We start from the raw sequence: 26,150 nt of genomic DNA on the forward strand, positions 1-26,150 counted from the left end.
CTGAGCTGCCGGGTTGAGGCGATGTCCCGCCTACATGCGACCCTTCGTGATTGGGAGGCACTTCCTGAAGTCCCGCCCATCAGCCCACGCTCATTGGGCAGAGGCACCGCGGCACTCGCAAAGGCACAGTACTATTGGTCACGCCGCCTGTCAGTCTCCCGGGTTAGGGGCTTATGTGCCAGTTGGCAGCGCCTCTCCGGAACGAGATTGGGCCTGTTTTAGGGGTGTTTGTGCAATGTTTGACTAAGGCTGGGGCACGGCATCGCCTCTAGGCTTGCTGTGAAGCGCTGCTCTGATCAGACTAAACCAGTTCTGCTCTAGGCTTTCCACCGGTGTTCTGGTTTAGCTGCCTCTGCTTGTGGTGCCAGGCGCAGGCTGCGCTCTTCCGCATCAGGCAGCGTATCGGGCATCCCCGATGAGTGAGGTCCTTCTGCGGCCTCCCGGCGACGCTGGCAGGAGCGATCTGACACCAAGATGGCGGCGGCCGCGGAGAAAACGGCCCTGGGGCGGTGCTGGTTCTGGCTGCTGGTGGGGCTGCAGGCGGTGAGAGGCCGTTCCGCGCTATTCGTGCTCGGGGCCTGAGTGCGCCTGTGGCTTCCAGACAGAGACAGGGTGTAACGGGGGTGGTTCGGGAGTGAGACGTGTCCCGTAGCGGAAGGCGGAGGCAGCGGGCCTTGCCCTGTCCATCCCATCCCGGAGGCATCGTCTTGTGCTTGGTCTGTCTCCTGCCTCCGTGGACGCTCCTAGTGTTCTGTTTGGCAGCGGTTGTGCTCTGCTGCTGCTTCTTCCTTTCTGATCTCGCTGCTTAGCACTCCTCCCGACGGCGAAAGCCGCATTTTGAAGCCTGAACCCTCGCCTCGGCCCCGGTTCGCTCTGTTAACTTGGGAAACGGCGAGAGGTGCGGGTGCTGCAGCGACTCGCAGCATAAATCTACAGGCTCCCTCGCTAGTTTTTTATGAGAATTGTGTGTTGGTATAAATTCCATGAAGCAGGATTTCCGTAGCAATAAAGATAAGAATAGGTTTGGAAAGTGAAAATAGGTGGGATTTGGTTTGTCCTGTGCAGGCTGTCCCTTGATGTTTCCCTGACAGATCAGCTCTATTTTAGGGCACCCGATGCCCTTACAGTTCTGACCCACCTCAGTTCCAGAGACATGAGGCTATATAAGACACCAGTGAACAAGAATTAAGGTGTAGCTTTGGAAGTGTTTGGCATCCTCGTTAGATTTTTCTATACTACTGCAGTGGTGTTAGATTCCTTATGGCCAGTATCTCTCAGAAAGGCTAAATAACAGATTATTCCGATAAGATATTCCCATTTTTGTTTATAGAAACAATTCTATGCTTATAGAATTATAGAAATTACTTTAGCAATGTCCTGTAGGAAGAAGAAAAATAGCATTTTCTGTATATTATACTTCTCTGCCCGTGCTTTAGCTGAGGCGCCTGATATATTTTATGCCAATTCCCAATCCGTTATATTTCCTATCTGTCACATCAGATGTTTTTCCTTTGGCAGTGTGTTGGCTGCTTCAGGGGAGGAAATGGGGCTTGTCTCTACCTTACTCTGGCATGCTGTAAATGTTAAATGATGGGTGTATGTGAAGAGAAGTCTGATTTGCTGAAGGACAAACTTAGTTTTTCTTCTGTGTTTTTTCTGTTTGGTCCAGCACAGTTCTTCTGTTGGTCTGGTAACATCCAGTCCTGTTTGCTTGTATTGTCTTACTCCTTTCTGAGCACAGATTTGCCTGCTGATTGTTTTGTTACCAGTTTAGATGTGGGTTTTGTCCAAGGTCTTCCAGCCAGACTGAGAAGAGTCTCAGGGGAAACTGTCTCCTTTCCCCTCTTTCTTAATTTCCTCTCTTGCTTCTCCCAGCTCCACCCAAGCATACAGCTGGAAGCCAAACCCCTATATAGGGAAATGGGAATGGGAAAACAAACCCCAAATATCATGCAAGTGCTGGGATAGTTGGTAAAATTGGTTTTGCTGCTCAGAAAAAGAACCAGTGTTTCACGTGTAATTGAGTTACCTATTTTAATGTATTACTGATAAATCAGAACTGCAGGTTTTTATCTACCCTTCCATTTTTAGTACACAATTTTCCTTAACATTAATGCAAACATGAAATTAAAATCCTACTTGGATGCCTCGTTGAGCAGTTTGTTCCATTTCATGACTCCCTAGTTGTGCTTTTTCTACTTATTTTCCAAGTGTGTTTTTGGTGATACGAAATTTACTCTAATTGCTTTGAAAGAGCAGACTTTAGAGAGCTGTAGCCATGTGCATTTCAGCTGTTTCATTATATTTGGGGTTTTCTAATTTGGAGCTAGCAGTAGGAAAACAGTAGAGTTGTCAGAAGTGTATGTAAATGAAATCTGGCAGGTTTGGTACCTTGAAATATATGTATAATGAGTTTCTAGAATTCACTATTAGTTAAAGGCCGTTCTTCCAAGTAAGTTGTTTTGCACTTACGAGCAGGCCATTAGGTGTTGTTGTAGAAGAGTCACAGAAGAACTTTGTCTTCCTAATTATTGAAGCATTTTAAACCTTCCTTTTCTAAACAACTAATTTAATACTAAAGTATAACATTGTATTGATTTTCAGATAAGCGCCTATGGAGCACAGTTATCATCAGAAGCTTGCAGAGAGCTGGGCTTCTCCAGTAACTTGCTATGCAGTTCTTGCAGCCTTCTCGGACAGTTCAATCTGAACCAGTTGGATCCATTCTGCAGGCAGTGCTGCCAAGAAGAAGCTCAGTTGGAAACTAGAAAGGTAGGTTTTGGAACCAATCCTTTGTGGAATAATTTAACACATTTTGTTACGTCTGTGAAGCTTTTAATTTTAAAAATATGTGACAATCTGGATTATAATCTCAGTAGGAGTCTAGATTTGCAGATTTGCCATACTGCTCTAAAATAATGTCACTGTATGAGTAGGGAAGTCTTTGGTTCTGTGACAGCCCCTCTCTAGTATGAAGTGGCTCATGGGAGCTATGTCCCGCTTCTTTAAATTGAAAGATATATGGGATTTGAAGGGGGGGGGGGGGAAAGGACCATAAGGAGACTGGTGTTCTTGATCATGGCTATTGCTTGGTCATTGACCCTAGTGTAATGGCCAGGATAATTCAGTTCACTCCCAAGGAACAAAGCTGTATGTCAGCTTCTAAAGTGAGACAAGCATGACAGAAGCAGGAGTGCTCAACTCCATTCTGCAGTGGTGAGAACAGCTAGGCTGTAACAGCTAGAAATACTGGGCATGATCTTGCTCCGAGCCCGTGCTGTGTTTCAGTCAGTCAGGCTAATGCAAAACCTTTCCTTTATCTGTAGTAAATAAATATCTGTCTGGCTTAAGGTAGATCAAGGAAGAATTTTCACAGAACTCTTGAAAAGAATGCATGTTTTTAAATATGTTGTAATTTAAGATTACTCCAGAATACATTGAAGACCAGTCAATTCTCAGGAAAGTCGAGACTTCAGGAAGAAGAGATGCTGAAATTTGTAATGGCTAAGAGGTAGTTAAATAATTGACAACATGAAATGAATGAGGAAATCTAACAGGTTTCTCCCATCAATTAATTCAACATAATAGTTAATAAAGTCTGCCTATAATTTTGAACATAATCACTAATTAGTGTTAGATGAAATATATTAAATATCAAGAAGCAAGTGTTTGAGGCTTGCAGAGAATTAATAATCAGTGCATTAATATTAAGAGACTATTAAGGTAAGAGGCAAGACTGTAAACTGTGTTGTTTCATATATTGACAAAAGAATGCCTGCAGTAATATTTCAGTACAGTCTTTATGGGATTTGACTTTTCCTTTGCTAGATATATGAATCTTGGAAAGGAAAGTTGGTCTCTGGAACATGCTCCAGTATATATGTATGCATGTACGTATGTATACATATACATACACACAAAAGCTGAAAAGTTTCAGAATAAAATATAATGAAATTTAATAAAAGGGAATAAAAAAACAGGGAAGGGTCTCCAGCTGCGCTGTGGCTGTGCACCACAACCGGTAACAGTTGTGGTGGCAGCAGCAAGGCTTCTTGTCCTTGTGTGAGGACTGGATGCTTTTATTTGTTCAGGTGATATTCTTAGAGTTTTACCTCAGTTTGCATAAGATGTAGCACAGGACTTTGGGGAGCAGGATAATTTCTGTTGTCATTTGTTGGGAAAATAAACTAGAGGAGTTGTGTTGCATTTCTGTCATGTAACCTGAAGGAAAAACGAAAATCTTTTTCAATTTATCAGTAGTTCACTCAAGGGTATAACTTAGTTTGTATTATAAACACTGCATTCATGAAAGTTGGATCAAACAACAGAATCTAAATCAAAAGATCTTGACACTGATGATCCTCAAGCAGAAGAAGGTTTCATTGTGTGGATAATCACACTTTTTGTGTAAGACTAATCAAATGCCATTTTGTGGCATATTTTTAGTCTCAGAACTTTTCTGTTTTAGTCATGCTGAATGCAGTAGAACAAATAGTATAGGGTTGGATGGGGTCTCAAGGTTGTTCGATAAGTCCCTTCACAATGAACCAGAATTTGCTGTATATTCATAGGAACCAAGAGATTGTATAAGTTTTGGTATTTTTAGTCTCTTTGGGTTGGCCTACCCAGTTTCATTTTCTGCTTGTGCTGTTCAGTAAATATGAACAATCTGCTGCTATAGTGCAGTTCCATGTACATCTTGATCATTTACTTTATCTGTTCTTATTTCTGTGACATTTCTGAAGACATTTAATACAGATTATACTTGAGATTAGAAGCCAGCACGTGAAGTATCAGCTTGAGTTCTAGGAGTGACTGTGGTACTGTTTGTATGCATTTTCACATCTTGGTTTGAATGCCCGCTTTCCATACTGTGTGTGTGAGTAGAAATAGTGGACTGTTCTAACAGGATGGTTATACTGTTGAGTGCTAAATTATAGCATTGCTTCTAGTTTTCTTTTGAGTGCTGCTTCAGAAGGGATTTGCTGATTGGGATTGGTTTTGGTTATTTAAACTTGTACTGAGTAACTTCCCTTGAAGACTACCCAGTAGAAAACTGGTGTTGGGAGAAATGACCACAAATATTATCTTACCAGATTGTATTCAGAATCCTCACATTTGGGATTGACTTGTGTTTTAACATCGTGCTGGTTGTAGGTTGTCTGCAGTTGCGCTTAAGATTTTACTCTTGCATAAAAATTACCAACATAATTTATAGTAGCTTCTTGCTAAAGCAGTATTTTCATGCTATGCATGCAGAATAGAAAAACTGAATGCTGTCTTTTGCTATATTTTTCCCTTTCCCTAGGGTTTTTTTTTTCAGGTTACCATAGAAATCTTATTGCTAATGAAAATGTGATAGTTGAGAATGAATGGACGTTAAACGTCTTAAAAGTTGGTTGTTAGGGGTTGATTTTTTTCCCTACCTTTTTTCTTGAGGAATTTTTTTAGTCTTCCTTTTAAAACTTGCATTTAGGTGTAAGATGTCCGACTTGCTGATCATAAACCTTAGATGTTGCTGAGATCCAGAGCAGTGGTGCTGTGGGTTTTGCTAATGCTGTGACTACGTGCTGGAACATCCTCAAAGTACAGGGATGTTTTTTCTGTCTTTCTGAATCACGATTCCAGTGGACCTAGCTTGTTCCTTATGTGAGTAGGTATTTGTTCCCATCATGTGACACAGCATGTTGGTAGTCTGTGCTACAGGCAGACTTGCTAACTGTTAGAATTCCAGGACAGTCTTCAGGATTGTAAGTTAATTCTCATTGTATGTGGAAAGTGTTAGAAATAGAAAAAGCAAGAGTTAGTTTATAGCATGACTTGCTATAAGCTATAAGTTTGAATGAGAATTTAAAGTATCATTTCTACTTTTCACGGATGAACTGTGAAATCCGCCCAGTCCTAAAAATACCTTGTACTATAGCATCAGTGCAACCTCAAATGAGACGTTTACAGATTTCAACTGTTTCACACCCTTGACAGATGTCTATTAATCCTCATCTTGTTATTGGTCCAGTGTTCTGTGAATTGATATTGTGGAAAATAGCTGTGAGGTGCTCTTGTTACCCAGGATTTGTCTTGCTCTAAACTTCTGCTGACGCCAGGCCAGTGAACATTTCGATTGCTTCAGAATTGTAGTGTGGGCAAAATGGAAGAATAATTTTGGTTATTTGCTCCTCTTCTAGAGATTTTGTATTCACTTTCAGACTAATTCAGAAGCTGCCTTAAACAGTATTGCTTCAGACAGCTGCAAGTTTTAAGCCTCAGTCTGTCAGATGCAGAGTACTGCTGGTGTGTAAAATGTAGAAGGATGAAATGGAGGTGAAGCTAACTGTGCATGAAATTGTAGTAGCAGGAGAGATTGTCCATATTTTGCAGTAGCTGAAAATAGCTGCACTCCATCTGCAGCTTCACTTATGCTGCATGATCATTTCAGACACTGCTGTAAGCATATTCCATTAATTGTATGTTGTAATGTTAGATATATCGCAACAATATATGCCTGTCAAAATGCAAATTGATTTTAAGAATGAACTCTGTGGTGAAATTTGCAAAACATTAAATGGCACAGTTGTACTGTGCAGGATTGCTACAACCCTTAAAAGTCATCAGTATTTCTAAACGGAGCTTCAAAATACACTTTGCTCACTAAGATGCATTAAACTTCAGCATTTTAGATTTCTGTTGTCAAGTATTTGTCATGTTCTAATGTTGGGGTCTTTGGTGAACTAGATAATGGGACATTAGGTGTAAGCAAAAGATGGCCAGGAAATCTGAGACATAAAAATGGATGGTTTAGATGACACATTGTCATGGGTAACATCATATGTGTCTATCGTACACTGTTTCTAAATGGCTTTGTTTTATAGTAGAGTCATAAACTAACATGATGATACAGAAGTCTCTATGCATACTTTTAAAGTTCCATAGAGATGGGCAGTAACTGCTGCACTGTACAAATTTAAGCAAGAACTTTAAGGGTCCTGAAATTTTTAGCAACTTTCTTGTGCACACACTCAGGGTTGTCAAAATCTGGGAAGCTGTCAAAGCATGGTTTAATAATGGATTGGAATACCTGGGCTCTGCACTGCTCAGATAATGAGAACTTTAGGATTATCTTTCGCCAAACTTGTACTAGATGTGAGAATATAAATAACTAGAATATTTCAGAAACCTGAAATGGGTTCTTGTGCTGAAAGAGGAGAGGCTTCCAAATTAATGTTCTTCCTGCAGCAGTAAATATAAAAGCTTCCTTTCATTTCAATATGAAAAGTATTGTGAAATACTCACTTGAAATAAATGTGGGCAGCTTCAACTTTGGCTATCACTGCTTTACGTTTAGATCCCAATTCTACATCTTACCCAAACCTACAATGATTGTCGGTATTTAGCTGCTGTTTGAAAGTTAATGCAAGCCTATGGACATAACCCTATTAGCTGTAGACAAACAGAATGGATGAGATATAGAAAACAGTGGTATTTAGTGACCTTTAAGAATTATGCTTTCTCAACATTTTGAAAAATGCTGAAAAAGGAGAACAAACTGGTGAGAAAACCCTAAGAATGCATCCTAAAACACTTTGGAAAATGGGGAAAAAAAGTCAAAGCACAGCAGAAGAGCTTCTCCTACAGTTTTACTATGGATTTCCACTGTTGGGTAAGCATGTCTTCATTAATAGACTTGTGGCAGCTGGGCATAGGTTGCAGACTTATTCCCTAGTTGTTACACTAGAACTGGTGCTATACTTAAGCAGGTACTTTTGCCTTAGCTGCAGGAAGATCAGGCCCTGTTTTCACTGCACCAACCTAAGATCCTTTTCCTTGCAAGTCATCAATATTTGAAATTGTGGGAAGTCACTTCAGGACATGAATGATGCAGCCTATTTCTACACTGCAAAACCACAGACCTTCTAGTCTGTTGAAAGTGAAGCCTGGGCTCTCAGCCTTTCTTCCACACCAGCTACCTGTTTCTGCATAGTATCACACAACGTACCAAAAGGTTTTGTGGGTGAAAAATACAGAGGTGAGGGACAATGCACAAAAGAGGAGAGAATTATACCTACCTAGCTCATGTAAAAGTAGCTGCTAATGTTCAGCTTGGCTTATTCTGAAGATGACTTGAGTTCACTGAAAGGTAAAAAAAATATGCCTATACAAATTCAGTTTTCTGTAGAGTACCTTACTTGTTACTCACAGCAAAACAGTCACTCAGGCCTTAAAACATTACAGGGTAGGAGATAAGCATGTGCAGAAACTGTTGCTCAGAACAAATTTTAATCCTAATGGATAATACTTATATTCTCTATGATGTAGTTTTACCACAACTTAAAGGCACTAATTTGTGTGGAATTAGTGTTAGACCCCTCCTGGAAATGAACTGAATATGGAGTGTAGTATTACTAATAAACATGTCACTGCAGTTATGCCTCCTGTGTGCTACTTTTAATAATAAAATATGGCAAGCGCTCTTAAAACCCTACAGAACTTTAGGAACTGCAAGGAGGAATAAGGTGACATTGTTGTTCAGGCTTTTTGAAAACTCTAAATAGTTTACAAAACTCACAACAGTTCCTGCAGCCAGAATAACTTGAAATGCTTTGAATGCTTTAGGCTGCTCTTGTGTGACCCGATTTAGTTTCATTTTTCAGTTGTGGGGGGAGTTTTTTTTATCTTTCCATTTCACTAATTAAAGTGCTACACTCAGAAATTGCTGTTGGCTGCTTGCTTGTTCTGCCAGAGGCTCTTCATATGAATAGAGCCATGAAGCAGTCTCATATCTTGGGTTTTAATTCGGCGGATAAAAATAGACGACTGCTTAGAATTCATTGACATCTCAGTGGTGTAACGTCAGTGTAAGTCATACCAAGACTTGAATAAATTAATTAGAATTATTGTAGCTATTTCTCAAAAAAAAACCCAACCAAAACCACCTTTTTCTGCCTTTTGATATGTTCTATAAAATCCTTTGTCTGCTCTGTAAAAATCAAATTGTGCTTTTGCCCAGCTGTACTCCTTATTTCTAACGTGCTACGTAAAGTGGTTCATGTTCGTTGTTTTTACCAAATGTGACTTTTAAAAATAGCATAATTCAGTGCCAGCATATTTTAAGAATCAGAACTCTCTAAGGCTGATATGTCAAATGATCACACTTCAAGTTTGCTTTTAACTAAAAAGTGTCTGATAAAGTTCACAGTGGAATAATGTTATGGGACTATAAAGTATAAATATTAATATAAAAATGTGCTGAAGTGCATTTCCTTCTCAAGAACTTTACCAGGTACACTCATTCCTTTCCTTCTTACATGCTGTTATCAGCAATTAACTTGAATGTTGACAAACAGTAGTCCTAGCTAGATAAGGAAGGCGCAGCTTGCTAGTCACTGCTTAAGACAGAGATTTACCATCTTTTGTTTGGATCAGATTCACCAATGGTTCATCTCTGTCAGATAAACTTAAGATAAAATACATTATCTGCCCTATAGTAGGGCAAGCCTGACTAATGGAAGACCTCTTTCTAGTCTTATCTGTGAAAAAAGAAAAGGCTAGGGAAATTATAAATGTGAATTTGCTAAATGTGAGTTAAAGGTGTTGATGTGCATCTGTGCTGGGGAGTGGAATAGGTTTAGCTGTTTTAATAAGTCTGACCTCCTTCATCTGGATAAAACACTGGCATTTGACTCTACACTTGTTGAAACAACTTCCAAAAGTATAGTCTCCACATTACTTAAATATCCAAGGTCTAACAAATAGTTGATGACTTCTGTTCTTACTGTTTTCTTTGCAACTCTTCTAAGATGTTTTCTTCTTTAATAAAAGCACATACTCTTGAGAATAAGAGAGATACTCAGGGTTTCTACATGAAGAGGTAAGTAGATGGTTAGATAGCAGTTAATTTGGACAATATATTCCAAAATGGGAACTTACATTGCCTGTACTTTTTAGCTTACATAATTCTCTTCACTAAGTCCAAGTGAAAGCCTGTACATAAGAGCCCTTTTTCTGCCACCCTTCTCTATTCTACTCTGTCCTCCACTTCCACTCAAATAAACTGTGCATTCACAGCACCTAACCCCTGCTGCAACTGCAGAGATTTGAAGTTGGTTGCTCAGCTTCTGCGTTTTCTCTCTTGCCCTTGTGCCAGGTCTCTTGCTCACATGAGCCTACACCAAATGATTTCAGAGCGCAAAGTTAACAAAAACCAGTTTGCCAGGAGAGGAAGTTGTTGGATTTAAAGAGCAAAGATGTGTATATAATACTGCAAGGAGGAGATAATGTTTGAGATAAAAAATACAACACTTAGATGGATGACACATTTTCTGTATGCTGAAGATTGTACATAACCTAGTTGTGCACTACTATGACATACAGAATAAAGAAGTTGAATCTCCTCCTCAAAGCAGAGCTCAAAGATCTGAGGATCTCCAAGGATACAGAATCCACAACCTTTCTTAGCAAATTATTTCAATTTTTAAACACCCTCATTGTGACTTCCCCCCCCCCCTTATATTCAGTTGGAATTTTCTTCCCTGCAAACAAATGAGAGCTCTGATTCTGCTTCAGCTTTGTTCACAGGAATTTGCCTGTAATACATAGCCTAACCACAGGAATAGCAGTAATTCGCATAACTGTTTTTTGACTGTTTGACTCTTTGTTTCCAAACTCTTATTTAGAGTTAAGCATCTCCCTTCACAGGATAATGAGCTGTGAATGGGAGTAGGTTCTTTGTTGCTAAATTTACTGATGACATCAGTTGTGAATGGTATGTGTGTGTGTGTAGCAATGATTTACTGGCTTTCCGCATGACAGAGTGGTAATTCATAATGTTCCTGGCAGTGAGGCTTTCTGACTGCTCCGTGTTAACCCACAGATTCTTGCTCATTTTCTGCTTCCAGAGAAGGGGGAGACCAGAGCGATTCTGAAGACTTGTAATTGTCCATACAAACACCCTGCATTCTCTCCTCGCATTTATCTCTCTGTGTATTCCTTTATTGTAACTAATCCAACTTTCTATTAAAAGTAACAAACGAATTGATAGTCATAGGAGTTTAGGAAAGAGCAGAAGAGATTTGCACCAAAATCTCTTTCCTTGTGACTTCATTTCTCAGAAGAACAAATACCAGTTATTAACTTGCTTTGCTTCGCTTCGTGGTTGGGTAGAACACATTAAAAATGCGATTGCATGGCTTTCAAGCAAGGGATCAGGCACCCTATTTGAAAACAACACCAGTTTGCATGTACCAAGGTACTTTGGCTGAGAAGAATAATATCATCTGTAGTTTTCTTGACTTTCCTTTGAAGTAAAACAACAGCATGAGTTGATAGGGGACGAGGAGGCCTCTTTGGGAGATCTGCTTATACAGGAGTATGAAATGAAAATTGTAATGAATTTCATAAAACCAAATATAGTTTGCATTGGGAAGAGATTAGTTGTTGGTAAAATTTAGTGGAAGATTGTCCTGTACCTGAGGCAAGAGTCAATTCCAGTTTTATCAACAGTCATAAATTGCTTTGTACTGCATGTTCTCAGAGCCTAACTTCCGGTTTTAAACAGTTTGATATTAGGAGAGGAAAACACGCAGTATTGGAGAGAATCCAGACACCACAAGACAGCTATTTACCGTTGCATGACTTTATCTTAACAGTCTCTTCCATTGCGTGTTTTAAGACATGATGGTGCTAGAATTTCACCCAGCTAATTGCAAACAGGGGTACAAGTCCAGTTAGAGTGAGACTTCATAACCTGTGCAGGGCCTGGCTTAGTATTCAGAAGAAACCAGTATGCAAAGTATAGGTGCTATAGATGTAAAATTAGGTATAATTCATTGTATTTTACAAAACCTTTTTGGTCACCTTGACCTAACATCATTTTATTATGATCAAGGAACAATCTCTGCTCAGGACCATTTTTTTTCAGTTCAGTTTGATCTGGATTCCTGTTTGGTTGTAAATACTAACAGTTACATAGCAGGAACATAATCTTCCTTCTGGAGTTTTCACCGTGAGTAATTGTGATAACAATACTGTGTCTATTTAGAAATGAACTTTGTCTTGCATAAATTACTTCCATTCCTTTCCTAATAACAGGTTAAATACTTTCTTTCACCTAAGTTCAGGTTCATTGTTTTTAATTGCTGGAACAGTTATTTTTACAATATGCATCTTATCTAACACTGCTCTTAGGTAAATGGTGGTTTATTCTGTAATCATTACCACTTCATCACTAAAGCAGCCATGACTGATAGTATGGTTTTCCTCCTCTCAGTTGTGAAGAGCCATCTTCATTACATCAGTGTGGACTCCTACAAGATTTTCAGGTGCTTACAGTAAGCTTTGGGTTGAACTTTTTAACTTGAGTTGATGCTTTGTAAAAGATGAGGGATTTTGTCACCACAGCCTTAGAAAACATACCATTAGAATGTAATAAACAAAGCTAAGTTATTTTTATAGATGCAGACATGACTCAGCCTGCCCATCATAACAGCACTTGTTTGGCACGTTAAAGCGGACACTAGTTATAGTTTAGAGTCTTTATTTCATTGCTTGTAGTACTAAACTCGTTTCCATCAGCACTAAAACAAGTGAAGCATTATCTTAAAATGAACTTCTGAGTTAAGCATTCTGTAATGAACCGACCAGACATGTCTGTGTGCCTCCACACTGAGTGATACATGTCATCCTCAGGAACACTTGAAACACAGTAAATGCCTTCACAAGGAACTTCAGAAGACATCTGCTGATGTGATGGTAGTAGCGCGCTAGATATTAACAAGTCTGCTTTTGTTGTGGGCTAACTGATGCAAATAAACCTGTGTTTCTTGCAAAAGACACCTTTGTTTAGAGTTATAAATGAAGCCAATTGATTTTTCAGGGGTTTTGTGTGGGTTTTGGGGTTGTTTCTTTCTTGTCTGGCCATCTAGAGAGCAGCTGTTTGTGCCAGCATGAATCTGAACTTCTTTGTACCAGCACAGTTGGGCTTCAATTATGGCAGAGTCATAAGCTCAAAATACAGACATCAAGAAATGAACTGTTTTCTTTGACAAACTTCACTTCTATCAGATATTGGCTGGGAGTTAAAAACTGGACGTAGTTTGTAATTACAAGATGTCATAACATGTTTTAGATTACCAAAGTGATCTTGTTCCATAGAAATCCTTGTTTGAAAGGAAGAAATAAACTTGTAAAGAATTATTTGTAGTAATGAGAATTGAAACAAATGCTCGTTTTAGCCTGCCCTAGATTGGGGTGTACTTAGTTCTTTAGTTGTTTAATTCTTTATACTAACTGGATGGAAGAATGCAGGTAACTGTCAGTATCAGAGAACTAGTATAAATGTTCAGTGTATGAGTGAGTGTGTGAGCTATTATCTAAATCTATCCCAGATTGTTGATATAATTGCTGATGAATGTTTGTTAAAGAATAATGAATAGAGACAAGGTAATTGAAATTTGTAATCTCCCTATTCCACGTTTCCCCTATCTCTGTCATTTTTCTCATGTTTTAATTCCAGCGGAACTTTAATCTTGCAAGCAAGTATCTGAGCTGCTTATTAGTGCCTTTTTTAATTAAAATCTTTCCTTGGGTGGTGTAAAAAAAGCTTTAAAAGAAATGCTGCATTCTTGATCTTTTGCGTATTGTTTCATCATAGCAGTCCTGGGGTTGAACAGTCCAATCAATCCTAGTTTTTAACTTAAATCTACTATTTAGCTGAAAACATAAATGCAGTGAAGCAAATTGCTGAGATGCTGTTCTGGACAGGCAATGCAATGCAATGTTTTTTGTCCTGTTTCCTGTGGCAGCAATGATTTCTGATGAGTTCATATCAGGAAATAAGTTATTTTTCAAATAACTGCAAATTATTGGTGTTTTTTTATGTTCTGATTCATATATTCATATATTCTGATTCATAGTATTTAGGCAGATACTGAGTTGTACCGGTATTCAGAAGATGCGTATTCTGAAGTGAAGGGGTATTCCTGGCTGTCAGTAATGCCCACATAGAGTTAATTGGTCTTTGAGATAGCTGTGGTATTGTCTGTGGTTTGCTTTCATGACTCACCTCTCCTGTTTCAGGAGGGTTAGTATGCATTAAATTTCACAGCGAAAGCTGCTTTTTCATTACATGTATTCACAGTTCATATTTTAAGTGAAACGTGAATTTACTTCATTGCAGTCAGGCTGTATTTTTTCTATGTCCCAGCTTGTACATTTGTTATGCAAACACTGACAATGAAAGCAGAGGTCTTCATTGCTTATAGAAGGTAATGAATTGAATTACAGATTTTTACCTGAAGCTTCTTCTGTCAGCTACGCTACAAACGGTGCGTTTTCAGGGTTAGAAGGATGTGAGTTGGTAAGCAGTATTGACAGCTAGGTGTAAGATTACGATGCCTAACTTCACAGTATCTTGCACAGCTGACAGAAGTGACTGACATCTATGCACAAGCATCAGAGTTAGCCCAGCTAAGGCCTAGTAATGGGATCTCTTTCTGCAATCACAGTTAACTACTAATAGTTAGGCCAAATGAGAAGCCTAAAGTCACTGCCTTATCTTTATTATAAACAGTATTTCACTGTCCAAGGTAGGTTTAAAATGGGGACTGAAGTTTCACTTAATGAGATTTTCTTAGCATCTTTGGGGAGGAAAAAACAAAGTTTTCCTATTACTAGTCCATAATTCCCATTGTAACAGCTCTGAGTGTATTATTTTTTTAATGAAGGTTTGCTTCCAGCAACTGCATATCTCAAATAATCTTCTTTTTCCTGGTTTTATGTATTTAACACAATTAAACTATCACGTATCTTGAATGAACGGTCGCTTGTTGCATAAATAAGACACAGTTCAATTTAGGATCCTACTTGTTACCATCAACACAATAGTGTATTGTCTCCTCAAAGAAAAACAATTCAACAGATAGAACATATTACAAGTAATTTAGATTATTTTTTTTCTGTCCTTAACAGCTTCTGGTTTTTTATTACAGCTTTACGCAGGAGCTGTCCTAGAGGTATGTGGATGAAAACTGGGAAGGTTCCCCCAAGTCCAGGGTAAGTAAAGCCACTAATGTTCTATCAAATGTGAAATCCTGTCACAGCTGAATGACAAAATGTGCTTTTAAGTACTACTACAAGTAGTCATAAATTTCATATATCAGGAATGTTGCATTGACCTGAGACTCATGGAACTGGTCTCAAATAATTGATAGATGAAATCATATTGTGCACTATGGAATTACTTTCTTTTCACAGCTCCTGCAGTATAATTGTTTTGTCAGTGGATAATGACAGTCAATTAAAGTGAATGGAAGACAGTAGTGAAAGGAAAATCAGAACCATCAGTGTGTGGTAGGAGGAAGCTGCAGGGGAAAAAAACATCTGTGAGAAGTTTAAAATGCAATTTTCTTACAAATGGAGGAAGGGCTTAGATGATAGCAGTACTTTGGCTTCTTTAATGAAGATCCTAATGCTGTACTTTGGCCATAGAGAAGAAAGACTAACCTAGCTTTAGACATAAAATTGCACAAACAGCATTGTCTCCATCTACCACGGCCAGTATTAATACCTCCCTGCTTGAAGGCCGACTGACAAACAAGTAAAAGAAGGACTTTAAGGCAGATTACAACTCAGGGAAGTTCACAGATCATAGAATGGTTTGGGTTGGAAAGGACATTAAGATCATCTAGTGCCAGCCCCCCTGCCACTAGGCCCTCTCCTGCCACCTCTACCCACACACAGTTTAGTTAATCGACTGCAAGGCCAGGGCAAAGCTATTTTCTCTTCCTCAGTTCAAGGGCATGAGGAGATAAACTCTGCTAGCACAGGAGTCCACATGATAATCAGTAATGCCTCAATAACACTTTCGTTTTATATGAGTTCATTGTGGGTGCAAAATGGTCAAGTTTGTGGTATGGTCAATCCTTTGTGCCTTTTTATGTACAAATTGTGATGTTCTGCACAAATCTATTTTTCTAGTATTTTTTTTTTCACTTTCCAGCTGTTTGTGTCTAATAATTCAGGGCCAAATTAAACAAATGACGCTTTATTTCCTTGAGTTATGCAAAGTAATACTCTGTTTGCTTTCTTTTCATTGAAAGTAACTCAGAACAACTATGTATAGATAACCTTAGATGTACTTTACTCTTCCTTTTCTGTATTGCTATTAGATCACTGCAGTTACTTTATATACATGTAGTCTTTATTTGTGAGTTGTAAAAATCAGTTGTTTATGGTGCATTGAGTTGCACAAAGTACCATGCTACTATTTGATCAGATGTCTTTTGATAGCTTGTAATAACTCACGTGCTTCCCATTGCTAATTCCATGTGTGAAACACTTCAGTGCATCACAAAAAGACTCTCAGTATAGATCTCTCAATGTAGATCATCCTTTAGACTAGTTTTGAAACATTCCTCCTTACTCCTGACTTACTCCTTTCTGCTGTTGCTCTTGGCACACTAACAATCCTTTGCCCTGATCACATAATGGGTGATTTTAGTGTAATGCTGAGGGACAGTCACCTCCATCAGACAAGTACCGTGCTGCTTTTCAGTGCATAGTCAGCATTTTAAATGAGTCTCACCTATAATACGAAGCTGTGTATGTGTTCACAGCATCAAGAGGTTAGAAGAAGCTAAAGGGTTCTGTTACTCAAAAAACAGCATAAACTGGAGAAGGGTATGTCCAGTGTAAGAAGGACAAATCCCCATGGGTATACACGGACCTTGTAAGTGTTGCAGCAATGGAATAAATCTAAACTAAAAGCACAGATTTTTAAACACCAAAAAGATCAGAAGTTTGATTAAGTGGACTTTTCCATTACTTAATCACATTAGATTCTCATTAGAAGACATGCTGTAGCTTACCAGGAGGAAAAACTGTGCAGTAAAGATTTATTGTGGACCTTGTGCTGATGATGTGACTAGTTCAGACTTGTGCTTTCCTGCCATTAAAATCTGAAACTGATAAAATAGAGACAGGGTTTTGTTAATCTCCTCCAGGCCTTTCAGATTTGAGGCCATTATAATCCTTCCGATGCATGTAGAGACAGACAAGCTTAAGAACACTTGTCTGTGTGCATAGTTGTTTGAAAACTAATGTGAGATTTTACTACCATTGTATATTTGCTCTAAAGTATTAAGAGATTAATTTGTTCCCAACATAGCTTTGTATATTTTCAGTTACAGATCAAGCAGGAGAGATCTTTGCTTCTAAAACAGGAATTCTAATTCCTGAATGTAGATATCCCTGGTAGGCTGGATCATGCCCTTAATCTGTAACAGTAGGTAGTCAGCTCTGTTTACAAAGACGTTAGGCCTAGCATATAGATCTGCAGCTCTGCATGGAGAGATGTGGTGTCATATCCATTTGGGGTCAGGAAGTTTTCTTCCTGGTGTACCCTACTGTGCCTCAGAGAGAATAGTGCAGTGGGTGCACGTGCACAGGCTCGCCCTGTGTTTGGGCCCAAGTGATGCTTACATTCCTTAGCCATCTGCACTAAGGACTCCAGGCTTTAATTACAACAAACTTGTTTTCACAGGTTTTCCCAAAACAGAGATGTCTTACATATCAAATCAAAGGGACATTATAAGAATAGCAGTGAGTTTCTCCATTCTGCTGTGTCCAAGGGCAGAGGATGTTCTTGGGTCTTTAGAAGCACTGTTTGGTACTACCTTTGCGAAACATTTTTGGTGCTGGTCAGGCTTTAAAATACCCACGTACACCTGATCCTTTTCTCTGACCTTTTAGTTGCAGTTGATTGTGTGGCAATTAAGTGTACTCTGTACGCTCACCTCAGGATGGCCTTCAAACAGAAGGCATATGCTTTGGTATTGCACATGCTATGTAAGAGCACAGGGTGAAGTGATTTCCTTAACATCATGTGAAAGGACAGTTGCAAAGCTGGCAGTAGAACAGCTCTGACTTCTAGTCTGGTGTTTAATTCACTGGAACACGGTGGCACGGCACCAAGTTCAGACTTCATCTTATAGAAGTCAAAGTGGAAAATGCCTTCCCCGCTCGCCAATGAGCTAGATAGATGCTATGAGTAACCCAGGAGTTAGAGAAATGCTTGTTTCTCTGCTCTGTGTAATTTCTGCAGCTGCTACAGGGAGAGGAAAATGAAGAGAGAGCTCAGATTTTAGCATTAAACATCAAACTATTCAATAACAGGTACAGAAGGGAAACTATTGGGGCAGTGCTGAAGGTGAAGCATGTGCACCCCATCACATGATAAGCAACCAGCCACATGTCCCAAAATGCACACTGTAGCTACATCTGACTTCCTAATCTCATCGGTTTCATTCCAAGGGTTTATTCAACTTAGGACATGATTTTGTGCAAAGGAAGAAAAAAACCATAGTGTCTGATGGGCTAACCTGTACTTTTAAAGCATGTCAGCATGTTAGTTTCTCACTTCAGCTGCCAAAGGTCAGGATATACAAATGAAGTTATTTGTACAGTGAGGCTTTCTCTTTGTTGCATTGCAGATTCAGGTGACTAATGCTGAAAGTGGCTATGATCAGCATTAGAAATAAATATGCCATTAACAGAGATGGATTTTGTTCCAGCTGTCTAAAATTGCAGGGAAAATGTTGTGTAGTGCTTCAGCTTTCGGAAGATTTGGATGTCTGACATTGATACAAGTGTGTAATAGCTACCTTTAAAGTGACAAAATGCAATACTGCTGCCTTCCACCTCATTCTGTCCCCATTTCATGTGAGCTTGTTCAGGTCCAACACTGAAGCCAGAGAACAGCCACACACGTCCACATGAGCCTTCATCTGTCACTCAAGTAACAAATCCTCACACCACTTACAAGCTGTAACTCGAGGTAACCCCCAAAGGCTATTCTTTAATACAATTAAATTCCACAGTTCAGATTTGCCTCTGAAACTTTATCCATTTCACTATGCTCTCTTGCCATTTAAGTTCTGCAATTCAAGTTAGCCACTGTACTGACTACTTCTTACAACCTCCTTTTCATACAGAGCCCTAGAGGCTTGAGTGCAGCTTTAGATTGAAATTGAAAAGGAAAATGTGGAAAAATTCCCCATGAAGCAGTTCAACGTGCTGTAGGCTTTAAAAGGAATACGGAATATCTGCCATTTTTGTGCACTTTTCCACTGTTGGTGACAGCCGAGACAACTAACAGGTCATGAGGGCATGGGAAACACTGAAAATTATGTCTCTGAGTCCGAATTGAACTGCATTATGTGAGCAAGAGCTGGTTATTTAGTGCTATTTGAAATTGTTAGCCAAATACAGCTTACAGGATGACATTAATATATAGATCTGTAGAAGGAATGGAAACAGGCCCTATTTTCTTCAGGGGTCAGGTATATCTGGCAGCTAATGGGCCATTGGTATTTTTGACTGGTTTATACTGTGTAGTGGTTGGTGCAGCCAGCAGAGGATATGATTTTGATCTGTCCTGGGACCACAGTGGGAGAGAGGAGAAAATAAATGCCACTCGGTATATACATAATGAGAAAGTGTTAGGTAACTCTACAGTGATATAAAGATAGGTATAAAGGTGCCAGGGGACAGCCTGACCGTCACTGACGAAAGCACTACACGTTGTGAGACAGTATGAAACATTAGGCCTGGACTACACTCATCTCCATGCACCAGCTGGATACACTGCAGTTTGTAAAAGTCACTGTTGTCTAACCTTGAAAAAGCAGTTTTAACATGCAGGTGGCACCTCTGGAAGAGTCAGTCTGTACTGACAAGGATGTCGTATCCCCCATCCTTAGGGGATAGGAACATCCTGAGTCTGCTTAGTGTCAGTACAGATACTAAATGCAGCCTTTAGCATAACCTGAATGTAAAAAAGGAGGAATGAAGGCTATAATTTTCTGCACAAATTATAAACACTTGTGGAATTCAGACATTCATCAGGCTAAAATGTCTGGAAGTAGGGGATTATGCTTACACTTTGTCCTGGAATAATTCGTATCATCTAAGTTAACATTAAAACAAGGCCTGGGTTGTGCTATGAAGGATCAGCCCACCTCAGACCTGAACTCTCCATGTAGCTACGTGACAGAGTCCATCTTAAAGCTGACTGCCTTTAGGAGAGGCAAGAGGAGATACCAGCTTCTTGTTTTCTTGCTGTTTTCAACATGTAACCCCAGAGATCTCTGCAAGATAAGACTGTCTTGTTCGCAAGAATGACACCTCTACCCCCAGTTTCCTCTGTGCTCCTTTCACCTGCAGTGCCGCAGCTTGTGTGAGCGAGCGTGCTGACGGGATGTGTGTCATATTCAGCCTCCCTCACAAAGCTTCTCTTCAGCCTGAGTTTGGTCACTCTAACAAACACTTTTCCTCACATTTCCATGTCACAGCAGCATATAGGTCAGTCTGCTGCAGCCTGGCAGTGGTACCTGCAGGTAAGCTGATTTACACAGTTGCACTAGCAGATACAAAGCTTGTTTGGAATACTGGCAAAACCAGGGTATGCCTTAGGTGTGGTAGGTTGAATATTATTTTGTGAGGATTTTAAGAATTTTAACATTAAAGTATCTTCTAAAACATCATTCCAAAAGAAATGATTCAGAGAATCCTGCCTTTAATGTAGATCTACTTTATGCAAGTGAAGAGCTTGATCATCTTTCTTTCTTTTCTTCCAACCATAGCTTTTGTCAGGAGTGATAAGCCAAAACTCTTCAGGGGACTGCAAATCAAGGTGAGTAGTAACCCAGCTTTTTCATTGGGTTGTTAGGAAGAATTAAGCTTGATGGAGACAGTCCTGCTGTGGATTGTTCCTTATTTGCTGATCAAGCAATCCCTTAGCAGAGGACATACATGGGCATTGCCAGTATAAATCTTTACAAGTTCCTGCTGCTGATACTAACCGGTTTATTGTTCAGTAACTGCTTAGTACCAATCTGTGGTGGTGTTATTTGTTTGTTTTTAATCCAAGGGAAAAAAAATGGGACCCACTGGCAAAAGAATGTGAGGAGCACCTGCATTCTGTCTTTACTCTCTGGATATTTTGGATTTATTCAAGCTTATTCTGCTATAGTTTCCTTTCTTCCCATTCTGTTCTCCCCTCATTTTCTGGTGGAGCTGGAGCTGCCATTTCCATACATTGAGTGATTCTTAGATTTCATTCCTCCCTCTCAGAATTTCCTTGCTGTGTTCTTATGATGCTGTTTTTCTTTATAGTCTTCAAACATCCTGCTTTATAGAAATGCATATATGCAAAGCCGCATAAGATGCACTGCCTTAAGCTGAAACAATCCTTTGGTTTCAAGATCTGGTGCAAAACTCCACCTTCCTCTTAAAATCCTGTGTGAACTTCCTGCATACTTCACAGATACACAGCTTGATTCTCACCTCTTGCACTCCCATCTCCATTCACCGAATGGCACCATCTGGAATCACTCCATAGCTGTGCATGGCTGCAGTATGAGATTTGTCTTCCGAGCAGCAGATTCCATCTCAAACAGATTTCCTCTGTCTCATGCATTCATGTCTCTGTGTCCTCCAGTTTCTTTCTCTCCTTCTGCGTGTCTGACTGTTTCACTTTTATTTTAAGCTTTGTAGCTGTGTTGAACACCAAAGCAGTCTCTAGTGCAGTTGGTGTAGAGCACTGCCAGAAAAAAATGAGTGCAAATGGATCTGTATTTATTGTACAAGACTTTTGGAAAATGGATTAGAGATGCCACCAGCTTGGTCAAGTAAAATCGACTAGGTTCTAGGTTAGCTCACCAGGGAAAGGTACAATACTCCTGGGGAAAGCTTTCCATAAACTTAAGTGGTTAGCGCCTTCTGATACTGTGAAGTTTTTATTTGCATCACAGAGTTTGTGACTTGGTGAGTCTTCAGAAGCATTAAAGTATTCTGTTCCCAGCAAAGCCTCGTAGGCACAGGTACAACGCAGCAGGAAAGAATGGGATTACATTAGAAACTGATAGAAGTAACTTGGAGCTGTGAAAGTGACCAGAAATTTCTAAACAGCTAAAAAGGCCACTGATTATATGAGAAAAATAATTGAGGTGCTTGATTCAGAAATCCAGCTTCAGGAACTTAAACCAGCTGAAGTAGAAAACCATCTTTCAAAGCTAGGCTTATGGCATTGCCCCTCTGCGTGTGCATTAGCTTGTGCAGTGGGCCAAGGACAAGAAGTAGATGTTACTCAAACATACACACACGCAGACCCTTGACATCCTCTCACCCCTTCGTTTGACTTATTCCTCCACTTTCCTCTCTCTGACGTTAAATGCAAGTGAAAAGTCTAAACTGGAGCTGTTTTCTGCCTGTTTTACAGAAGGCAAATAACTCTGTTCTGGATCTCAGACACTTACTGCCCTTCATGTGTTTTAATTGCTTGTGAAGTGAGGCCTCTTTGTCTCTTATGGTTCCTTCTTTTCTCCCACCCTCATTCCTTGGACTAGGCAAGAAAGCCATAGCTGCAAACACTGGTCAACTGCTGCCAGTGGAGTGTACAGCCTTCAGCATCTTTCCATCTTTAAAGCCTCTGTTTGGTGTCTCCTCTTTTACTGGTTCTTCCTTTGCATATACACGTGCACACCAGCTCTAGCTTTCAACTTCCACCCTCTCCTTTGAATCTGCACAGTAGGTGAAAAAATACTGGAGGAGATAAGGAGAAAACAAGCTAAAAGACTCATCGCTTAAGCTTAATTTCTTAATTTTATTCTTACAGATCTGTTTTCCTCCAGAAAAGTGGAATCTATTGTTATTAAACCCTAGGAAGGAAATGCATAAAATCAGAACAAAAGAGGGGGCACTGGAATACTTGTATTTTTTGTCAGGAGCAACCAAGCTGTCTGTTTGGGTTTATTGAAGAATTCTAGGCTTTAAAAAGCCAAAGCTCAGGTTGATTTCTTAGCAGAAAGTGTATTGCCAACATTTACCCAGAATACTCTGATGTAATTTAGTGCTCTGTTCTGAAGGGTTCATGATGTCACTCTTTGGACTTGTTACTATTCTTGCTTTGAGCTATTTTTACTCAAATCAGTTTGGGGGGGAGTGTTAATCCAGCCCAAGGTAACTGACTCTCATTTCTTCCCTTGGAGTATGTGCGTGGTTCTGACCCTGTTCTGAAGCTGCTCGATGACAGTGGGAACATTGCAGAAGAACTGAGCATCCTCAAGTGGAATACGGACAGCGTGGAAGAATTTCTAAGTGAAAAATTAGAGCGTCTATAAATCACTGCTTTCAGTCCCCTTCCCTTTTTCTGTCTTGTCATGGTAATCGTCTCGCATGAAATGTGCTACCACTGAAAACACATTCCAGCTTTATCTTCACTTTTAAATATCTGTTGAGCTGTGCTAAACATCTTGTAATTAAGAGGGGAGGCTTCAGCACCCATCTGACAAGTTGACAAACATAATAGCTTGTCTTCCTGTATTTCAGCTCTTAATGCATTTATCACGAGCAAAATGCTTTGTTTCAAAGTTAATTATGCAATTATCAGTTTGTTATAATTGGACCTGTTCTTCCAAATGCTTTTAAAACTGAAGAGCCTCAAATAACTGAAATGATTACCATGCTTTTTGTCTGCTGCTGTTTGTAAGAAAGTCAGAACCAAATGCCATGTACTATCTCCCAAAGAAACTTGACTGCTAATCCCCTCTTCTTCTTTGAACTGTCCTCTCTCTAGAAGCATTGTTTACAGCAAGTATCTTGTTCAGAGGGTTTGTAGCTTATGGAGGAACTCATGCTCTCGTACTGTGAAACACTTAGTAAGTACACTTTAGTGAAGACTACATAGAAAACCTCTGAGGTGTATGGAAGTCCGATGTCAGGTGTGCTTTACATGAAGTGTTTTGCTTCAGAAAACATGAGATGTAAGTCTTAAATACCTTTTCTTCTAACTTCTACAAGTTTATTGGAAGTCTGTTTATCAAATGAATTTATAAACTGTTCTTTGAAAATGTGTATTTTTCTTTCTCGGTTGAAATTTAGGTGAACATGGAATATAAACAGTTCTATACAGCAATGAGTCAAATCCATTATGACTTGTCTGTTTTTTATCCGCATAGGGTGAATAAATATGATAAGCAAGAATGTGGGGTTTGTTTTCTGAAGTTGAATTAGCAGATGAGTCTTCCCTTTAACTACTTCATGCACCCCAGTTTTGGGTTGGATGGGTGTTACACTGTGGCCTGAATTTGTGCTCAGTTTTTCTCTTTATGTATAATTTTATACCTCAAAGATGTTCTCTACAATTTACAGATTTTATTCCCAACTTTTGAGAAGAAATCATCAGCTTCACAGCAGAACAGTAAACTTGGGAATGGGACCACACTCAGTTATCAGAAGTAATACACTTAGGTGATTGTTTAGGCATAGCCTTTGGAGCTGGTACTCCTGAAATACTCTTACAAACTCTTAGAAGGTGCCTACAGCTCACAGGATGTTGTCCTCCTCATTACTCTGTGCCTTTCACTCCTACTCTAACACATGCTGCACCTCTCCCTCATGACTCAGTGTGGGACAGCTACCACAGTGGTCACCACTGTCTGAAGAGAAATGTGAACACTACACAGGATGCACAGATCTTCACAGCCTGTGCTACCTTATCAGACAAACATGGATTTGTTCTCAGGACATGTGATATATTGGTCAGGAGATGAGCTGCAACCAAAACAAGTGACACAAAATACAACCCACTATTGTGGTTGTAAAAATGTGCTGCCATCCACTGGTCTTTTAATATACTGACTCTAGCCCATACTTTTCATTGCTGTGTTTGTGCACAGGGGACTTCAGTTTCTGTGTTGATGATTTACCATGCTTCTTTAGCAGAATATCTTAACCTCATCCTTCCCTCCAGCTTTAGGTCCTCATTACCACCCAATGGGGAACTAGACGATCTTAAGGTCCTTTCCAACCCTAACTATTCTATGATTCTATGATTTGATATTTACCAAGTGTTTCTCTCTGCTTCTCTCCATTTCCTTCCTCCTCCTCATTAACATGATGGTCAGTGGGTTTCTGACCTTCAGCCTCCCTTTTCTTTCTGTGTCTTCCCACTTCACTACACAAACTTGCTCTTCCAACACCAGGTCCTTCACTCCTGCTCTTGCTTGTCTTCCACTGAAGCATGGACTTGCTCTTGTACCAGGAGCTAAACATCCCATAGTAAAGGAGGATGACAAGCCAAAGAACTTCTCCTCCACCACAGCTGGGGTTAATGACTGCAGTTCCAGTACTGTTTCCACAGCCTCCTACCTTTCCCAGTACTGGTTCTCACTTTCCTCAAGGAGAGTGGAAATGCTCTTTCCCCCCAGGCTCCTAATTTGCCAGTTCCTATTCCACATACTCATCTTGCCTTGTAAGACAAATCATTATTCCCTTATCTTAAAAGGTACATCCCTGTATTTCCCTATATAACATGTCAATTGACTGGTCTTCCACACCTCTGTGTCTGAGCTGCTAAGCCCAGAACCTACTTGGTCTGTGAGCCTGTATGAAAAGCTAAATTATCTGTGCTTTTTAACCTGCTGCCTCTTCTTAAAGTGCCAAATTCACACTGCCCTTGCGTTGTTCGTTCTCATTCTATCCCTTAGATAACACTGAGGTTCTTGGCTCTGTAGACATGTGCTAGGAACATTTAACATCCTGGCAAACACGAGCTGGGCTTTGTGCTAAAAGAGGCAGTTGGGGAATCATTTCTTTTAGAAATTCCCAAGTCTCTATTTATCAGTGTGGATTTTTCCCTCCCGTCTGCAGCTGTGAAAATTCATCGAGCTCAAAAGGTTATTTTGGCTTGTGGCAATTAACTACACAAAATACAAGGTTTAAAGCTCCCATTTCAAAAGGAAGTGATTCATTTTTACTTATAGCCACGATAAGCACCCAGTACTCGATGAAAGGCATTCACTCAGATTTATGTAAGAATTATTTAGTCTTATATAATGCTCTTGTTGTGCCAAATCTTGCGAGAGTTAATGGAAGGAAGAATAAAAGCAGCAAGCATGCATGGTGAATGGTGTGGAATAAGGGGTGGATACTGTCCTGGTTTAGCAGTAGCAGTCATTTTTTCTCCTTCTTAGTAGCTTTTGCAGCGCTGTGTTTTTGACTTTGGGCCTGGGAACAGAGCTGATAACAGCGATGTTTAGACTGACCAAGGACTTTGTGAGTCTCATGCTCTGTCAGGGAGGAGGTGAAGCCGGGAGAAA

General features: G+C 39.8%; 1 protein-coding gene across 1 annotated transcript; it reads left to right on the forward strand.

Annotated features, from left to right (window-relative positions):
* The first annotated feature begins 153 nt into the window (after positions 1-153).
* On the forward strand, positions 154-24,385 carry SELENOF (selenoprotein F). Its single transcript, XM_080623898.1, has 5 exons — positions 154-543; positions 2,605-2,772; positions 14,982-15,045; positions 20,634-20,683; positions 23,040-24,385. The coding sequence occupies exons 1-5, from the start codon at positions 475-477 to the stop codon at positions 23,169-23,171; spliced, it is 483 nt and encodes a 160-aa protein (XP_080480024.1). The 5' UTR covers positions 154-474; the 3' UTR covers positions 23,172-24,385.
* Positions 24,386-26,150: the final 1,765 nt, after the last annotated feature.

Source organism: Psittacula echo (assembly GCF_963264785.1).
Source record: "Psittacula echo genome assembly, chromosome: 7".
NCBI classification, from domain to species: domain Eukaryota; kingdom Metazoa; phylum Chordata; class Aves; order Psittaciformes; family Psittacidae; genus Psittacula; species Psittacula echo.